Raw genomic sequence first — 14,755 nt, 5'->3', positions numbered from 1 at the left:
GGGATGGGTGCAGGAGCCACCAGCAAAGCCCCAAGCCCTTCATTTCCCTCTGCACTCCCCAACAGAAAAAGTGCAGACTCAGCAAGCCGGGCCTGGCAGGAGCCCGATGGGAATTGTGACTCCTCCACCACCTTGTTTGCACCGTGTGTTTATTCTCCCTTCCTGGTTAATTGCGTTTGTTTGTTTGCCACGTAAAGGCTGGTGGTTGCCACACCCCACCCCCCCCCACCCCCCCACCCCCCCGGTAAGGGCAGTGCCAAAGCAAACACAGCTGTAGGGTTACCGGTGGTCACAACAGAGGGCAGAGCCTTCGGGGATGTGTCCTCAGGTCTGGATGTCCCTGCCATCCCAGTGCCTTGAGGGAAAAGACTGCAGGATGTGGCCTCTGTCTCCCAGAGTGCCCCTGAAGGAAGCACCCCCCGGGCATGGAACTGGTCCTGCCTCCCGTGCCCGTCACGGGCAGTTTGGGTTTGTACGGGTGTTCCACCCACCCTGAAAAAACGTCACATGCAGTTTCAGGGAGGGGACACATGCTGTGGAGCCAGGCAAGTGGCCACACAAAGCCCGGGTGGGCAGTGAAGGTGGGCACAGCTGCTGGGCAGAGGGATGAGGGGACCCAAGGCAGCGCGGTGCGATGGACTCAGTGACCCCGCTGTCCCTGCCAGCCAGGAGTTGAGATTTAACTAGTTTCCCCTTTCCCAGTGTTTGCTCTGGAGAAGCATCTGGAACATCAAGGGAGGTGTTATCTGCAGGATCTGCAAACAGCCTCCTGTTTCCCAAGGCTGCAAACAACCCCCTTGCCAAGCTCAGATGGGCCCAGCAAGCCCCATGCTGGATTTGGAAGTCATGAAGTTCCGAGAACAGAACCACGACCATATTCCATGGATCTCACTTCCCAAGAGCTGGAGGGATGTGCCCACCTATGCCAGCACGGCGCTGGGGCTGCAACTGACTAGTCCTGGCGGTCTGATGGTGCAGGTCTCTCTCCTTTGGAAGCAGCAGGAGTCCCATGTCCTGACCTGGAGGCCATGGGATCCATCCCAGCATCAGTGCAGGACATGGCACAGCCACAGCCAGGTGCTGGCCCTAGGGATGGGAAGGGGGGAAATACCTCCAACACCACCAATGGCTTCATGCTCAGCCTGAAGGTTTCATCCCCTCCCTCTGTAATCTCAGATTCTTAGAAATTTTAGGTATCTGGAGAGAAACAAAATTTCTTTCCTTATAACCAGTAAGAATCCCTTAATCCCTCACTGTTAAATACTACAAGACAATGTAAATGATGGTCTCCCTGTGTTCTCCTCCCCACAGCCCTAGTGAGCAGCACAGCACTGCTGGGAGCTGGCCCTGGCCAGGGTCAACCCTCCAGCCTAAGGCAGAAAGGAAGGCTTGGACATCCCCTTCCACCTCCTTGGCTTTGGGAACAGAGCAGATGCCTCTGAAACTTCAAACTCCAGCTTTACAGCAGCCAGAACCAGCTCTGTGAATGCAGCAACACATGAATCTGTGCTGGCTGCTGCACGAAGAGCTACTAAAACTGGGGAAAAATCTGGCATAGCCCCAGAAAAACCCTTGTGCAAAGCAAAGCTGACTTGGAGCAGCTGGAAAGTGGGAAGGGTTGGGTTTGAAATGGTGGATCCAGGGGGAAGGAGCCTGTGAAGCCAGTCCTGGCACCACATCCAACCCCTGGGCTTTTGGGATGCTGTGGGTACAGGAAGGGAAGTAGCTCCATCACTAGGGTTTATGGTGACAGACGCCCATTTTGGGGGGGTCGATGCTGGCTGGGGATGGGAATGGTACAGGAGGGGTTCCCCTGGGCTCATGGTGGGAACAGCAAAAGGTACACGGTCTCCAGACTGGGAACGAGACAGCACAAATAAAGCCCTTGCTGTGTTCCTTTGAGGAGCAATCCTTCCTGAATGAGCACGTCTCTTTGGTAAATACTGATTTCACCCACCAACAAATCTGAATTTATTTACATCAGAGACTTTGAGCCAGGACTGGCAACTCTGACATAAACTGTCTGAATGATGCCATGTATCCTCTCCTTGCCGGTTGCTATGGGTACTGGGCTGTTTTAGCCTCTGTCTCTAAACATGAACCGTGAAGGGGATGTGGAAACTTATCTAAAAATAAAATAATATGCCCAAGTCTTTAGGAGGAAGGTCATTGAGATGGATGGTGATGAAGAAAATAAATCCTGGTGTAATGGTTCTGAAGAGCTGAAACACAAACACAACGTCCGTGAGCCCAGCTGAAGGAAACAGAGGCTGGACTGAAAAGAAACCAACACTTTTAATTCCTGCTGAGTGAAGCCCGAAAGGTGAATTACAACATGCAAAAGCAAAAGGAGATTGAACCGTTTCGTGGAGGTGACAGTGAGAAAAGGGAGGACCCTCTGCAGAGGGGACAACGTGCTGCTGAGATGTGGCACCGCATCCCAGCGCCTCTTCTCCAGCGCTGCTGCCGTGGGCTTTATGCTGTGGGGTGGGTTTTTTTGGTCCTTTACAGTTATTTCTCAAAAGTGTTCTGGGAATCTGTAAACACTGAGCCTGGGTCTAGAGCATCATCCCTGGGATCTTCCCATTCAGGGCAGGATCCAGCATGGGGCTCTTTGGGACTGGCTGGGGCTGGTGGCAGGGGCAGAGAGGCAAATCCGTACCCACCGAGTGCAGAAGGCAGGAGCAGCCCTTTCCCTCCCACCCACCCACTGCCCCTGAAGGCAGTGAAAAACAGCTGGAAGGCACTGGGTGGTGGGGAAGGCAGGACCCTCATGTGGCTTCTGGGGAAATGGAAGGGCTGGGTGGGTGTGGAGGGGACCAGGTCACTGACATGGCCAGGGATGGGCTATCTGCAGGGTGCAGATGGGGGTTGACTCTTCCCTTGGTCTCCTCCATCCTGGGGTTTCCCCATGGGATGGCTGCCACCCCTCCACCCTCCTCAGGTGATGGCTTAGGTCGCAGGTTCACACCTATGTGCTTTTCAGTCTCCTTTCTCAGAGCCTGTCCAAATAGTGCAGAGATGCGTCAGGGAAACATCCACAGGTGGGAAACCACAGCTCTGGACAGGGAGGTTTCCCTTTCCCAGAAAAGAGGGGGTTTGGTACTGGGGTCACAGCCGGTTTAGTTGTTGTTGTTGAATTTGAAGGAGTTTCCCTTCATCCTTCCCCAGCCATGTCTGAATGCCTCAGGGGCTTGTGAGCCCTCTCCAGGTTTTTGTTTGCTTCCCGTGGCTCTTTGGCAGCATCTTGAATGATCTCCAGGATCAGCTGGAGCTTCCTCATGCTCAGAGCTCCTTTACAAAATGCGCCTGGTGTCTCCATCATTACTCTGCTTGCCCTCCAGTCCATGGCTGGCATTAAATTGCTTTTTCCCCTGCGGACCCCCAGTAATTGGTGCCCAAGAAGAGGCTGGGAGGTCCACGTGGATCCCAGGAGAGCATCACCCTCCTGGTAGGAGCTGCAGTGACCCAGCAATGGGGACAGAAACCTGGGGACAGGGACCTCCAGTTCCCATGGGTTGCAGCAAGGAGGTGCCACCATGCTTGGATTGTTCCTCTGATGGCTTCAAATACTGCAGGCTGCTCACTTGGCTCATTAAGGGTTGCTGGGTTAATCAGTAAGATACATCTCAGTAGGAAAACGGGCAAATGGGCCAGCGTGGGGACCAGAGGGACACGCTGTGCCAAGGGATCCGAGAAAATGCTCTGCAAGGGCAAGGAAATAAGGGTCTGTTGGGGACCTCACTGGTGCCACAGCACCTTTGCTGGGGCAGAGGCTATGGGGCTGCCAAAGCCTCCGCAGTGCCCTCTGCTCATCCAGCCCCTCCAACCAGCAGCAGGCAGATACACCAAGGGCTTCCAGGGGGGCATTCACCACAGAGGAAGGAGCGTGGGCAGGAACATACACTTTTGTAGAAACCCTTGGCCCCAAAAAGCAACCCCAGGCCTGGGGTGAGCCAGTGCAAGAACCGGTGCCATGCGCAGAACGCTCCCAGCTCGGGCATGGAGCAGCCCAGAGCAGGGTTGCCCAGTTTCCCTGTGGGGTGGTCAGGCACACATGGCCTCTCACACCATCCCTGATGCTCACTGGAGCACCTGTCATGGCCAATACCTGCTTTTTTCTGCCTGATTTAGACTAAGCCTGGAGCCTCAAGGCTCCCCAGCAACCCTCCCTCGCACTGACGCTCAAGTGTGTAATCAAAACGATTTGGGGGCTGCTGGTCGGGTGCCAAGACACAACCACTGCTGTGTAAAGCCTTCCCACCTGGGATTCTGCACAGCTTTGGAGCTCAAACCCCTTGAGAAGTGCAGGAAGGGCTCTGGAGGAGCCCAGGAAGGCAGGGCTGGGCAGGTGGTGCTCCCAGCCCCATCCTGGTGGGTGGGGAGCCCAGCAAAGCAGCCCCTCTGGCCGGAACACGTACCTGCTGCTACTTGTTCTTCCGTCCCTTCTGCTTCTGCCGATATATTTCCTCTGTGAAAGGCCTGCAGTTGGGAAGATGGGAATGTAGGGAGTGAGGGGGCAGAGACACAAGAGACGGACAAAAGAAGGGGGCAAGGATTAAAATCAAGGCTCCTGTGTGCTCTCCTTTGGGCCCAGAAACTCTGCCCAGGCTGGCACAGCCTGGTTATTCCTGTGCCATAGCAATCCTTGGCTCCAAACTGCTCCACCTGGGACCACCCCTGTGCTGAGGGGGACAAGGTTCAACACGTGCTCAAACTTTCTCTGCATGCAGACCAGCCTCAGCTCTCTTCGCTTCTCCTCCTCCCTTGCAAACTACTACTAAAGTCCTTTCACTGCTGAAGCACAACTGCTGCTTCTGGGAATAATTCTGGGCTGTTCTGTCCTGGCCTGCCAGGCTATTGTGGTGCAAAATATTAGAGAAGCTCATCCAAGGAATTACAAAATGCAAGTTCTTCTTGCAGAGTCTCTTCAGGTGATGCACTACATCCTCTCACTGCCTTCCTTATTGTTCTTGTATAGACAGAACAAGGCAAGGGAAGGAAAAAAAATATCTCATTTTGATAAAAATAAACAAATGCATAAATGTTCCTAGAACTCAGCAAATAGTTTCAGAGAGGAATGTGCCCATTATCAAAACGATTGAAAAACTATCCTCTTGTTTTCCTTCTTCCCTGCTGAATTAATTGGAAAAAAAACAAAACCAAACATCTCTATTTCTGCAGTTCCCTGAAACATCGAAGCTGGTAGAAATAATCAGAAGCTCTCCAGCTTTGCCAAGCTACTCACCCCTCATACAGCACTGCGATTGTGTAGGAAATTGCCACTACAGCTGTCAGCAACAGGCCAGCTGGGCTTGCATGGCTGTTTTTGAGAGAGAAGGAAAAGATCAGGTAAGTACATGGGCTTATGCAAGACCTGGTTTAGAAAGTGAAATGAGCTGCTGGGCTCCAGGAGAGCACTCGCTTGCTCATTAAACAGAAGTGAACAAAAGGTTTTGTTTTGTTGGTTGTGTTTGGTTGTTATTGTACTTAATGTTAACTGTCTTGGACAGATGTGACTTGGCAAGGACTCCTCCCCAGCCTACTACGGTAACTTGTGTTAACTCTGATCCCTGCATGTCTCTGCTCAGAGAGCTTCTGCTTTGATGCTAAGTCCTGAGATTATAAAGCTGTTTAATAGCTGAGCAGCTGCTGACGTACAGCTGTGGCTCCCAGCCAGGGCTAGAAGGGAGATGCCTGATGGGCAGGGAGAGACGGGCCACCCGGGCGCAGGAGACTGGGTGGACAGAGGAGCGGATGGTACCGGAGAGATGGAAATGGCAGCTGAGCCATAGCAGGGCTGGGGATGGGAAGGGATGGAAAGGTCCATGCCTGCCCTGCACAGGGTGCTGGGTGGGTGCTGCACCACCCAGGGCTGGGCATGTGGGGGCACAATTCACATTTAAACCCCTTCAAGATGCTGGGGGAATGTGTCCTTTCACCTCCCCACAGCCCAGCTCTGTGGTTGTCCATCAGCAAGGGGTCACCAGGCCCAGCACAGCACACCCACCACACTGTCTGGTTCCAGACAGATCTTCTCAAGGGCTGTGGATGCCACGAGGATGCCTTTTAGCTCTGAGGCTAAAGCATCAGCACCAAAAAATCCCCAACATCTCCAGCTCTAAAGAAAGACGTCAGAGTAGGCTGCAAACCTGCACTGCCCACATGAGGACACTTCTTTGATGCTTGACCCAAAAGTGTGTGAGGCAGACACTGGCAAAGGCAGACAGGGCTCTGCTGAGGCACCAGGATTTCAGCTGCTGGGTTACAGACCCCAACCCAGGTGCCAACACCATCCCGTGGTGATTTCCACCAGGTGAAAGCAGCCCCACCAGCACCCAGGAGGTCCCAGCCCGTCTCTCCTCACAGCTGCAAGTCTTGCCCTTAATTAGGACACTGCTGATTGCCTTCAACTGCTGGTCTCTCCTCTGAGGGGAACAAGAGCTGGCTGTCAGAAAAAAGTACTTAGCTGGTCCTTGGTGAGGATAAACATCCCACAAGCCTTGTGCTGTTGGGAAAACATGCCTCCAGAGGTGAAATAAACTACCTAAACCTAATCTCCAGCTGCTTTCAGGTACCTCCTGGTCTAATCAGTTCCTGGAGAGACACACACACACATCTTCAACTTTTCACTCTTTCCATTTTGCAGTAAGTTTTTTCCCTCATTAGGAAGCATAAGGCAACTTCTTCTCCCAACCCCCTGCTATTACATGCTTAGTCATGTCTCCTCCTTGATTCCTATCAGAGAGAACAAATTTGCATGATTGTTTGTTGACAGCAAGACCTCTAATTGCATCATTTGGCTGCAGCACCAGCTCTGATTTACACAGCCTGTTGCCTGTGAGTTAAAACACTTCCCTAGCAGAGCTACACAAAGCTGTCCCCAAACAACTAATGCTCCATTTGTCTTTCAGCTGCTTGAGGTGATGAGAAGCATTTGGGTGATTGCTCCTCTCCTCTTTCAAGCTCGACCTACTTCTTGGGCTCATGCTGTTGCAGGGTTGGTGATGAGTCAGCCAGGGGGATTTTGTGGTCCTGGTAGGACTTTTTTAGGGTAGAAAGTCCATCTGTCCCCAATCCTGGGCACAGCTCCCCGTGGCTGGGGATTGTCTGCAAGGGCAGTGGTGGGGACTCACATCCTTCCCCACCAGCCTCGCTGGTCTGGGGTGTTGGACACCAGCTTTCCCCCTTCCTCCTGGAGCTCCTGATTTTGACTGGTGAAGGATCCTTCTCCAGTGTATTAGGCAGGCAGGCTTTTGGCTGCAGAACTGCCATTAGTCAAGCTGGGGAAAGCTGCACTCTCCTGCCAGGGAGAGCAGGGGGGCTGTGGCCCCGTGCGAGGCCGTGCGGATGGGCTGGAGCCCAGAGGCAGGGGCTGGGGAGCTGCCAGGCCTGGCTTACGTTCTGTGGTGTGTGCCCTTAGAATGAACATGAATCAGTCCTTTGGGCTCTGATGCCACGATATGGAGCATGATACATCACCAAGGAAGGACAAGTATGCTCCACGTTTTCAGTGTGACCAGAACCAGACAGCAAACACATTCCTGTGGCATCCCTCCCACTGCCACGGAGCTGGGACCTTAGCTCTGGCCTCTGAGGGCAGACACATAACATCTTCCCAAAGCCCTGGGACCCCAAAAGAGACCTGGAACTCCCAAAAAAACCCCTCAGCAACCTGAGCTGAGACCCCAGGGAAGAGAAACAGTCAAAAACAGAGCATAAAGAGTTGTGCAGAGCTTCCTCAGGGCAGGCAGGCGGTGTCCTGGTGCCACTTTGCACAGCTCCAGCAATTTGTTAACAGCAATTATTTGTCATGCCTCGCTGCCCTTTATGGTGGCAGCTTTTTAACGAGAAAAAGGAGGCAATCACAGTGTTGTCTCCAGCCGCTTCGAGCTGCTTTTGCCCAGGATTGAGGTGGAGGAGCAAGCAACGTGCACCTGGAGCAAGGTTAATGTCTCGCGGTGACGAAGAAGGGATTTCTGAGACAGAAACAGCTCAGGAGGGTTCAGCTGGTTCTGCAAAGGTTCCAGGAAATAGTCTGATATTGATCTTAAACAAATACAAATTTCCTTATAATTCCTCCTGGTCAAATGCCTGTGTTGTGGTGGGGGTGGTGGTACCAGGCATCTCTGGCTGTGGTGCAGCAGGGGGGGCCTCACCCTGCTCCAGCTCTGCCCCATGGCTGCCAAGCTGCTGATCCTGGGACTGGCTCCCCTGCCACAGGCCTGGCAGTGAGCTCACCCCAGCTGCTGTGCACCATTTTCTGGGGTCTAGACCCAATTTAGTGCTGTGGGCCTACCAGGATGGCAGCCAGTTCTGATGGTGCCAGGGGAATTTTGTGCAGAAGAAGAGCAGCAAAGCTCAGTGGAGATAGGACAGAAACCATCAGCTTTACTTATCACCAAGGACCAGAAAGTGCTGCACACATAGCTGAAAAAGTGACCAGAAAGTGGCAAAGCACTCAATTGTGTCCACCAAGTAGAAGAGAGATGGTCACATCCAGGAGCACTAGTGCAAAATACTCAGGATAAAGGCCCAAAATGCTCTGCAGGCTCCTGGTGTAACACAGGCAGCGTTTTTTTTCTCCTGGGCAAATAAATAAAATCTGATATTAAATGAAAACCACTTAAAACTTGTTACACAGAATAGAGTACATTGCTCATTTGCTGCTAAATTACAGCCTATTCACTTGCTCCTAAACAGGCTGTTAAGCTGTGTTGTATCACACGAGGAGTTTTGGAAGTGTTATCACACTGCAGTGGGGGGAAAGGGTGTCTTGCCTTGTTTTGCCTTTTCCAGAGGTCACACTGATCCTGGGTATCAGTGCCCTAATCCTGCCGAGTGACACCGCCGTGAATTCGGCCCTGACTGTTGATTCTTCCATGTGCAGAGCCTGCCAAGGACCTCATTCAGCTGCAGAGCATTTGCTGATGCTTCCCCTCCTCAGAACTTGGCCATTATTTATTTTTCTACAATTAATGCTGAAGATTTTGCATGCACAAAAATAGTCAGGAAGCAAGAAATCATTCCCTGCCATATTTTTTTGTTGTTGTTTTTTTTTTTTCTGACAGCCAAAGAATCGTAGATCATATGAATCCCAGACTGGTTTGGGTTGGAAGGGACCTTAAAGATCACCCAGTCCCATCCCCTGCCATGGGCAGGGACACCTCCCACCACACCAGGTTGCTCCAAGCCCCATCCAACCTGCCCTTGAACACTTCCAGGGATGGGGCAGCCACAGCTTCCTTGGGCAACCTGTTCCATCACGAAGAGTTTCTTTGGCCCCTGGTGCAGCCCAGCACCTCACACTTGCCCCACACTGGTGTAGTTGGCACATACTCACATGAGGGACCAGCCCAGGTAGACAGCTGTGCTGCCCCAGTACATGGGATTATCCAGGACACTGAAGGGGAAGCTGGTCACTTTTGCCTCCATCAGGATGCCAAAATAATCACCTGCAGAGCAACGAGAAGGTGTCTGGTTAGGCTCCATGAAGGTGGGAATTTGGCACATTCCAGGACGTTCCTGCCAGGGAGGCAAAGTGAAGGTAAACAAGGGGTTTTGCTGCTGATTTTCAGGCTAAGAAAATAGCAACAATTAGGTTGGCTGTTTACCCTGTGTCAACCAGCTTCCCCAGGCTCTTTGCTCGGGAGGAAGGTCTGTGCCCTGCAATGAGGTCATGGCAGCCACGTCCCTCCCCAGGAGGGCAGCTCTCCAGGTCCCAACTGGCTTTTTCAATGGAAAACTGCCCATCTGGTGCCACTTGACAAGGAAGCAAGAGCACAGGATCAAATCCATTTAATCGGGAAATAAGCTCAGTGCCCTGTAATGGTGTTTTGAGATGTTATCATCACGAGTGCCACCATCAAATGCCCTCATTCAGTGTCACCCTTAACTCATCATTCAGAGAATTTCTCAGAATTTCAGAAAATAGCACCTCTGCCTACAAAACACTCAATTATCAGCATCATGATGATAAGGGGTGATTGTCATCTGTAATGAGGAAAGCTTTCAGAGCTGTCAGCACCCAACCAGCTTCCTATCTGCCTCTGAGTGATCCTTCCACCCTCTTGCAAGGAGCCTGGAAAAGAAATGACAAGCAAGGAGATGTTGTGCAACTTGTGAGTGGCATTCTGGGGGGGGAAGGGCTGAGATGTTGAGCTCTGATTTCTGCTGGTCTTAAATGTGAGACCACGAAGCCCAGCAAGGATTTTGCTTTGTGTCCACTGCACAAGAGAGCATCAATCAAGGAGGAGCAGTGACAGTCCATCAGCCTCAGGAGCTGCCACCTCCCTGGGTTGTGTTCCCAGCTCTGCTGCCAGCCTGTTCCCTGACCTTGGGCAAGTCTCCTCCATCCCTCCTGGTGCTATTGTGCACTGATCATAATATCAGTCTTTCTTAGAGCACGGAGGGTGGTGAGGATTAATGTATGGTGAGAAAGTGCTTGGAAATCCAGATAAAAGGCATTACAGGAGTGCAAACTACTCAAGGTTATTATTATTACCTGGATTGTAGCGTAATTTCTTTGACCTCACATGGTGCAAAAACATTTATTTCTAAGGATAAACAGTGCCTGCCCAATTAGACAATGCTTTTGGGCTGTAACTACAGGCCACAAAGTGAGATAATTGCCTGGTATTCATACTATATGTTCTCAGAGTTACTTGGCAATACATCTCTGAGATTGTTCTGGTAGAAAGAACACATCACCCCCCACCACAGCCCATTTCTGTGATTTCTTATGTGTCAAAATGCTTCATTACACCCTGCCCACCCTCGCCTCTGGGCTGAACACTCTGCTCCCCAATGGTGCTGGAGGTTTGCACAAAGCTCTGGCTCTGTGGGGCTGGCAGGGGCTTATCTGCCCCTGGCACTGGTGGGGCCGTGGGACCCTCTGGGCAGGCTCCTGGCAAACAGGAGCACATGGCAGCTGGGGGATTAGGCAGCTCCACTGTGACACAAGCTCTTCCAATGTAAACCCTGCCCCCAAACCCACACAGTTAAAATAACATGACCAGCAGAGAGGATCTGTGATGTTTTTAAGTTCAGGCAGGTACGAAGTGATCTCGGTGATCTCAGAGGTCCTTTCCAACCATAACTATCCTGTGAAAAGGAAGGGACTGTGCATCAGTTTGCCCAGCATCAGCCTGGGCATCTCCTGTGCCTCCATCAAGCTCTCAGCTCAGGAATGTGCCCCTTGTCAGGACTTTGCCATTTCATTTGGGTCATTTTTTTGCTGGAGATCAGTGCAACCATCTTGCTGCACAGGACAAGGCTCCCTCAAACTTCTCTTGAGGTCAGATGAGAAGCACCAAATTGGTCAGGCATGACTTGCCCTTAGTGAAGCTATGTTGGCTGATACCAATCACCTCTTTATTTTCCATGTGCCTTAGCAGACCAGCACATGGTCTTGGCATCTCCCACCCTGACTGAGCTCTGCCCCAGCACTCATCATGCCCCAGCTGCGTCTCAAACAAGGCTTGGAGCTGTGCAGCCTCTGCCCCGTGCACTGGTGGCCAGGAGAGCCTCTGGCAGCAGAGAAGATGGAGCAGAGGTGCCCAATAAGGGCCACTAACATCTGCCTCTTCCCAGCCCTGGGGGATAAAGGAGTCACTGGCCCGTGCAGAGTGGAGGGGAATGGGGCCACTCTCAGTGCTTACGCTGAGCCTGACTCACTTGTTTGCTGTTGCCCCGTGGTTCAAGTCCAGTGGATCCTCCTGGATGGTGGGATGAATCAGGCTTTACGTAAACAACCCAGACCTGGCTGAACTTCAGGAGCATTCAAGCAGCTCTTTCTAGTGAGGACTCCTCTCCCTGGCCATGTCTCTGTGGGCACAGCACCATCCCTGGGGGCTGCAGGTGATTCTGGAAGGTGCTGGTGCCCGGGAACTGGGGGGCAGGGTTGTGACAAGGGGCCAGGAGCAGGGCTGCACAGATGAAGGGTGAGGGCACACGTTCAGGAGTGCTGAGTTCTATTTCTGGTGGCAGGATCTTGGCCAACTCAACACATTTCTTTGCAACTCCACTTGAAACCAGGAAGGCTTATTACCTCCCTCTCATCTTCCTGCCGACGCTGCAGGAACTAATTGAATTTGGTTTGCAAAGCACTTTGAAAAGCACAGCCTAAATGCAGTGTCAGAGCAGGGCTGTGATTATTCCAGCCAGCAGGAGCTGCCCCTTTCCTTAGATATTTATTGTTCCTGTCTCTATTTTATTTTTATGAATTCCACACATACTGGCATGATTTTAAAGTCAACAAGGCTAATAGAATTACCCTCTAAATGTGAAAGCAGGCACAGTGGAAAATGCCTTCTGCCATAAGCAGCAGATAAAAGAATCTGTCAACAAACGTCAGGTTTATTGCAGAGGGAAAAGCAAAGGAGATCTTGCCTTGGTGTGTGGGTGGTGGCTCAGAGCAAGGTGGCTGGACAGCTTGCACCCAGTGCTGACCTGCTCCTGGGATCTGCACCTGGAGTCCCTTTGCTGGAGCACATTTGGACTGTCAGGTATCAGCTGCTTTCCACAATTTCAGGCTTGACACTGAAGGTGATGGGACTCAAACCACTGCACCATCTCTGGGGGAGGTGTTAGCTTGGTTAGGTATCAAAGCCAAGAGCAAATCTAACAGCCCTGAAGGCAAGGATGAGGAAACTCTGCCCTAATAAAAGCCCCCTGCAACGATTAAATGCACTTTGTGGTTAAGTTGTTGAACTTTTATTGCTTACCTAGGAATGTCCCGATGAATCCCAGTGCTAAGAAGCTGGAGATTACAAACAAGGTCCCTACAGCCAAGACGGCCAAGCCCAAGTAATACGCCCAGAGGCAGTCCAAGCCCCCCAGCTTTGGCTGGCTCTTCATGGCTTCTGTGAAGCTGTTGGAGAAACAAGGGCTGTTAAAAGCAGTGACTCGTTCCCAACATCACCCACCCTCTTCCTGGGAGATGGGGAGCTTTGGGAGAGGAGACTCCTGAAGAGGACACTTCATCAGGTCCCTTTTCCCACCTGGATCTACTCAGCCTCCCACCTGGAGAAGCAAGGAGCCAAAGCCTTGTGTGCAGCCAGGACCTGATCTGGAGCAACTATTTCTACTTGCCAACCCTTGCTCACCCCTGCAAGTACCAATTCCACTGAACTTCAGTATCAAAAGCTTTGCCTTGCTTGTTTCATCATGACTGGGAGCTCTGGGAAAGATGCCCTTGGAAATGCTGGAGGCTGTGATGGCCCGGCACAGGACTTGAAGGGTTGGGAACAATTGGCTGGGTTATCTCACGCTGCCACCCCCACTCCCCTCCATCAAAATATTTTGCAGCGTTCATGTGTTAGCCACGTGCCCAGCAGTGATTCACAGCTGAAGCCTGACAGTCAGGGGAGGATTGGAACAGCAAAAGGAAAATACTAGAGACAGGAATTTTCAAGTGCGAACACAGCTTCTCAGCTCTGGGCGTGTTCAGGCATTTCAGATCTGACCTTCTAAACAACACTTTGTGAGTGGAATTATTGTGACCCCTCCCTTCAGCCCCCTGAACTTTGCCCGGAGCAGGGCTTGGCATGCTCAGCATCTCAAACAGCTCTGATACAAACTATGACTACAAAGGAGACAACACTGTGATTAAAAAATGCCCATTAATAAGAGTGAGATAACGCACCCGCAGAGCCCCGCGCTGCTGCTCCACATGTTGCTGACATATGAGGTAGGAAACTTGGAGCCCTTTTTTAATGAGCACCCTGGAGGCTGGAATTTAAGTGGAATAACAGCTCTCCTGCACCTCTGGCCACGCCGCCTGCCAGGACCAGGCCAGGAGAGCTGCGCCAGGGCTCCTCAGATAGGAAAGTGCTTCTATGACATTACCCACAGGGCTTGGGATAGTTTTTTTCCCTTATGTCCAGCTTCCCCCAGCCCTGCACACCCATGGATTTTCTCTGTAGCTCAAATGAAAGCTGTGAGAGACAATCCTGCGTGCCTGATCAATGGACAAGTTGCTGGAAATGCAACTTTTGAAGCTTCAAAGACAAGATGGCAAGTTATGTGCACCAAAGAAAGTCTATGATGATATTTAAACCCTGTTGTTTAGGGACTTGGATGATATTTTTTGTTTTCCTTGGAGCTTTAGTAGGTTTTCTACTGTTGGGGAGATTTTAGAACCCCAGAGCAAGTCATTTAGTCTTCACTTTGTACCGAAGCAAGGAAACAAAAAACAGAATAAATGCAATTTCCTTGGGAGTGAGCAAGACCACAGCATCTTGGGGATTTACACTCTGCTGGAAATCACAGGGTAATTCCCTTTTCCAGGGAGGCAAGCACAGGCAGAGGAACCACAGCATGGCCCCAGGAGAGGTAACAGCATGTGTCCATGCTTAAAATCCTTACTGATGGGAACACACAAATCTGGCTGTGAGGTGAAGCAGCAGCAGCTGCACAACCCTTTGCACCACCTTCCTGGTATTTATTTTTAAATGACATAAGTGTCCCCTGTGAGGAAGTCCAAATCCACACCCTTGCAACCGGTGCTCCCTGGTTTCGGTGGGAAGTGATTCCCTTGACAGCATGTGCCCATCTGCCTGGGCAATCCTGGCCTGGCTCTGCTCTTGAAGCACAATGTGACATCCCTGGGGATGCTCTGGAGCTCTTTGCTCCTGCAGAGGAGGATGCTAATGCCTTTTCAGAGCTCTGGGGGGGGTCTGACTCCACATCTGGCCAGGACCTCTCCACAGGGCACCAGTACCAGGAAGGGATCTCACAGCAATCACAAAATGAT

At 51.7% G+C, this 14,755-nt stretch overlaps 1 protein-coding gene across 3 annotated transcripts in view; it reads right to left on the bottom strand.

Moving 5' to 3' along the window:
- Positions 1 to 1,947: 1,947 nt before the first annotated feature.
- Positions 1,948 to 14,755, bottom strand: part of PEMT (phosphatidylethanolamine N-methyltransferase) — a 41,483-nt gene continuing 28,675 nt past the window's right edge. For 2 of the 3 annotated variants that reach the window (XM_051632088.1, XM_051632086.1), the window contains exons 4-8: positions 12,726 to 12,871; positions 9,344 to 9,455; positions 5,249 to 5,323; positions 4,422 to 4,482; positions 2,277 to 3,705 (exon numbers count right to left, since the gene is read on the bottom strand). In XM_051632088.1, the coding sequence (XP_051488048.1) occupies positions 4,428 to 4,482; positions 5,249 to 5,323; positions 9,344 to 9,455; positions 12,726 to 12,871 (388 nt within the window). In that variant the 3' untranslated portion in view covers positions 2,277 to 3,705; positions 4,422 to 4,427. Of the gene's footprint in view, positions 2,223 to 2,276; positions 3,706 to 4,421; positions 4,483 to 5,248; positions 5,324 to 9,343; positions 9,456 to 12,725; positions 12,872 to 14,755 lie in introns of those variants that run through there. The other variant, XM_051632087.1, reaches the window with a different exon arrangement.

The sequence above is a fragment of the Apus apus genome, chromosome 14 (assembly GCF_020740795.1).
Source record: "Apus apus isolate bApuApu2 chromosome 14, bApuApu2.pri.cur, whole genome shotgun sequence".
NCBI lineage: Eukaryota > Metazoa > Chordata > Aves > Apodiformes > Apodidae > Apus > Apus apus.
Note: the sequence above shows the minus strand (reverse complement) of the source record. Positions and strands in the feature narration are given on the sequence as shown.